Source organism: Tupaia chinensis, unplaced genomic scaffold, assembly GCF_000334495.1.
Source record: "Tupaia chinensis unplaced genomic scaffold, TupChi_1.0 Scaffold000355_1, whole genome shotgun sequence".
Taxonomy (NCBI): Eukaryota; Metazoa; Chordata; class Mammalia; order Scandentia; family Tupaiidae; genus Tupaia; species Tupaia belangeri.
Genome location: NW_006159850.1, coordinates 4,027,106 through 4,030,048, shown reverse-complemented (window position 1 = coordinate 4,030,048; position 2,943 = coordinate 4,027,106). Strand labels below are relative to the sequence as shown.

Genomic DNA, 2,943 nt, shown 5'->3' with positions numbered 1-2,943 from the left:
GAATGGCCTGGAGCCAGGGGAGGGCATGTCAGGGAGGAGAGAAGGCCCCCAGGAAGGTCTGCGGCCAGTCAGGCCCCTGAAGAGAGACCAGACTGCTGGGGCCCATTTGCAGAGGAGGCCTTCCTTCTCAGCCAGGTAGGACACCTGGCAGGGAAGTGGGGCCTCAGAAGCTTCCTCCCTGCCTAGCGAACATGTCAGAGGTGAGACGCTAAACCACTTCCTTAGAGGGCATCATGGGCCTGGGAGCCACCTGCGGGGCCAGGTCCCAGCTCTCCTCCCGCCGCGTGCTCTCAGGCAAGTCACTCAGCCTCTGTGAGTTTTAGTTTCCTGTCTGTGGGAGGGAACTTCAGTGCCTGCCGCAGCGCTGTCTGGGGTAGAGCACTTCAGATGCTGTGCCCGGGAGAGCGAGTGCGAGGCCGGGAGAGGTGACCAGCTGGTGCTGACCCGCTGCCACTGGGTTGCGGGGACGGTGGCAGGAAGGAAGGGCACAGAGACCATAGCTTGCCTGCGCCTTTGTCCAGCAGATGGCTGAGAGGGAGCAGACTGCTGCTGAAGCAGGCAGAGCCTTCGGATCCCAAGGCCCATTCACAAGGAACACCGAGCAGCAGGGAAGGCATTTTTAGCTCCCTGCCAGACTTCTCACTCCTGCCCCAGTAGACTGGGGGAAGGAGAGGTCTGGGCACAAAGCAGCGGGCCTGCTGGAGGCAGGAAGTGCTCCCGGCCACATCCGGCCACATCCAAGCGGCTGGCCACTCCAAGGCCAGGAGCATCTGCGAGGGCTCTCCAGACAGGAAGTGCTGGTTCTCCCTGGGCCACCTTCTCCTGCTCCTGGAGAGGACAATAGCTTCAGGGACAGAACAGCGGGGTGGGGTGAGGGTGACCAGTAGGACAGGCGACTCAGGGAGGAGAGGCTGGCCTTCAAAGCTGGGCCTCAGGGCAGGCGGAGCAAAGACACACTGCACCCCCGGGTGGTCAACCAAACTGGGGGCTGGGGGTGAGGGTAAGCGCTTGCATTTACTCCATGTGGGAAGGCGTTCAGCACAGAAGCAGCAGGCTGGAGTATGGTGGGACCTGGACGCCTGAGCATGAGTCGGGGCCTGGATTCAAATCCCCGCCCCATAGAGCCTCCCTGCCGTGGCCCTGGGCACCTTCCAGTGAGAGTTGCTGGAGTACTTTCTGCTATTGTAAATGATCTTCAGCCGGTTATTTACTCAGAACATACAGGAATCTTTAGAGCCAGGCCTCAAGGAGGAATGTTATTGACAGCTGGGAATGTGATTATATAGATAATCTATGTAGATACAATCCCATTACTACCCAGCCCATAACAGACACTTCTCAAATGTCCTTTGAATTACACTAAATGCAAAATACAATTAAGGAAGTCCTTAAGAAAAGCGGCACCCACAGGATTCCCGGAGTAACCTTGTACTTTGTTTCCTGAGACCCTGTGACCTGCACAGGCCCTGTCCTAAGCATTCTGCACACGGACTCACTGTCCTCACAGCAGCCTATGATACTGCAGGTGAGGAAACCTAGGCCCCCAGGGGTTAAGTATCCCGCCCACACCACACCTCTGCAGCCCAGCCCAGCCCAGCCCAGTGGACTCAGCATCCACACCCTAACCTCCGGCTGCCTTTGTCTGAAAGTTCCAGTTTCCAGCTAAAGAGCATCCCGCCCCATTTTCCAATCTTGGACAAGGGTCCGTCTGCCTCTGTGGAGGGTTTTGTGGCTATCAGGCCACGTGCTCTTTCTATCCACGGTTCAACACACCACAGGGGAGCACGTGAGGCACACAGAGCTTAGGAACACGGCTTGAGGATGCTTTTCTTAGGTCCACACCTGTGTAGTCCCCTCCGAGATCAAACTACGGGCATCTCTGCCCTCTCCCGTCAGTGGCTATGCACCCCGGCAGAGAGGGCTTTTCACGTGGTGGGTCAGCTTTGCCTTGTCTAGAAATCCCACGTAAATGGGCTCAGAGGGTGGGCTCTTTTGTACCAGGCTCGGTTGTGTGTGTTTAACAGGCACACAATGACTGTGCACGGGCTGGTGGCCTCTCTCCCAAGCGGCCCCCAAGCTGTTTTAATTTTGTCTACTGACCCCTCAAAGGGGACGGGGAGCAGGACTGACCACTGGAGTTTGGAGCTGCGTGAGCTGACTGGGGAAACCAGTGAACCACAGGGGGCAAACGAGCTGCCTCTCCTGGATTGAGTCCTGGGAGAGCCTGGGAGCAGGCAGGTCAGTCTACAGCACTGGCTGTCCAGGGGGACAGGGCATTTGGGGGCTTAAAAACACCCAAATCTGGTTCTTCCAACCCCAGCGCTAGCGGCGCCCAGCGTGGCCACCGGGCCCTCCCAGTTTGGCCTCTGCCCTTCAGCCGGGCCACACCTCCCCCACAGACCTGGGGCCACCTGGAAGGCGCGCCCCCCTACCTGTGCACTGTTGGATGAACTGCGAGTATTCCGCTCCCTGCTCGCCGGGGACGATGGTGGAGCCGTCATATTTAAAAGTCACCCTTTGGGTTGGAAGGAGAGAAAAACACACACATCAGCGTTGGTAGTTGCCTGGTGCAGCGCTCCCAGCAGGACAATCTGAGGCTCTGGCTAGGAGAAGCCAGCGCTGGCTGTCCACGCTGTCCTGGAATAAGGATGAAGACAGCGAGAGAGGGCCCTCGATCGTCCCGTTTGGAACACGATCCTGCGCCCCAGGCTCCTCGTGAGGTCGGGGAGCGGGGCTTGGAGATCAATGAAAAGTTCCTCACCAGATCACCGCCGAGCCGTCGTCGCGCACCAGGTTGTACGCCTCCCGGCAAGCCTCTTTGTCGATCTTGGTGGCCATCGTCCGGGGGCCGCAATGGGGACACTTCTCGGAGCGACCGAGCGCGCCCCAGGCCGGCTGCAGGAATCCGAGGGCTGCAGGGACGCGCCGAGAGCGGGCTGGCGA

The 2,943-nt window shown here is 59.1% G+C and overlaps 1 protein-coding gene across 1 annotated transcript in view; it reads right to left on the bottom strand.

Moving 5' to 3' along the window:
- The window catches only part of COTL1 (coactosin like F-actin binding protein 1), a 42,653-nt gene extending 39,716 nt beyond the window's left edge, over window positions 1–2,937 (bottom strand). The window contains exons 1-2 of the mRNA XM_006152564.3: window positions 2,762–2,937; window positions 2,433–2,515 (exon numbers count right to left, since the gene is read on the bottom strand). Coding sequence (XP_006152626.1) covers window positions 2,433–2,515; window positions 2,762–2,838 — 160 coding nt within the window. The 5' untranslated portion in view covers window positions 2,839–2,937. The remainder of the gene's footprint in view (window positions 1–2,432; window positions 2,516–2,761) is intronic.
- Between the last annotated feature and the right edge of the window lie 6 nt (window positions 2,938–2,943).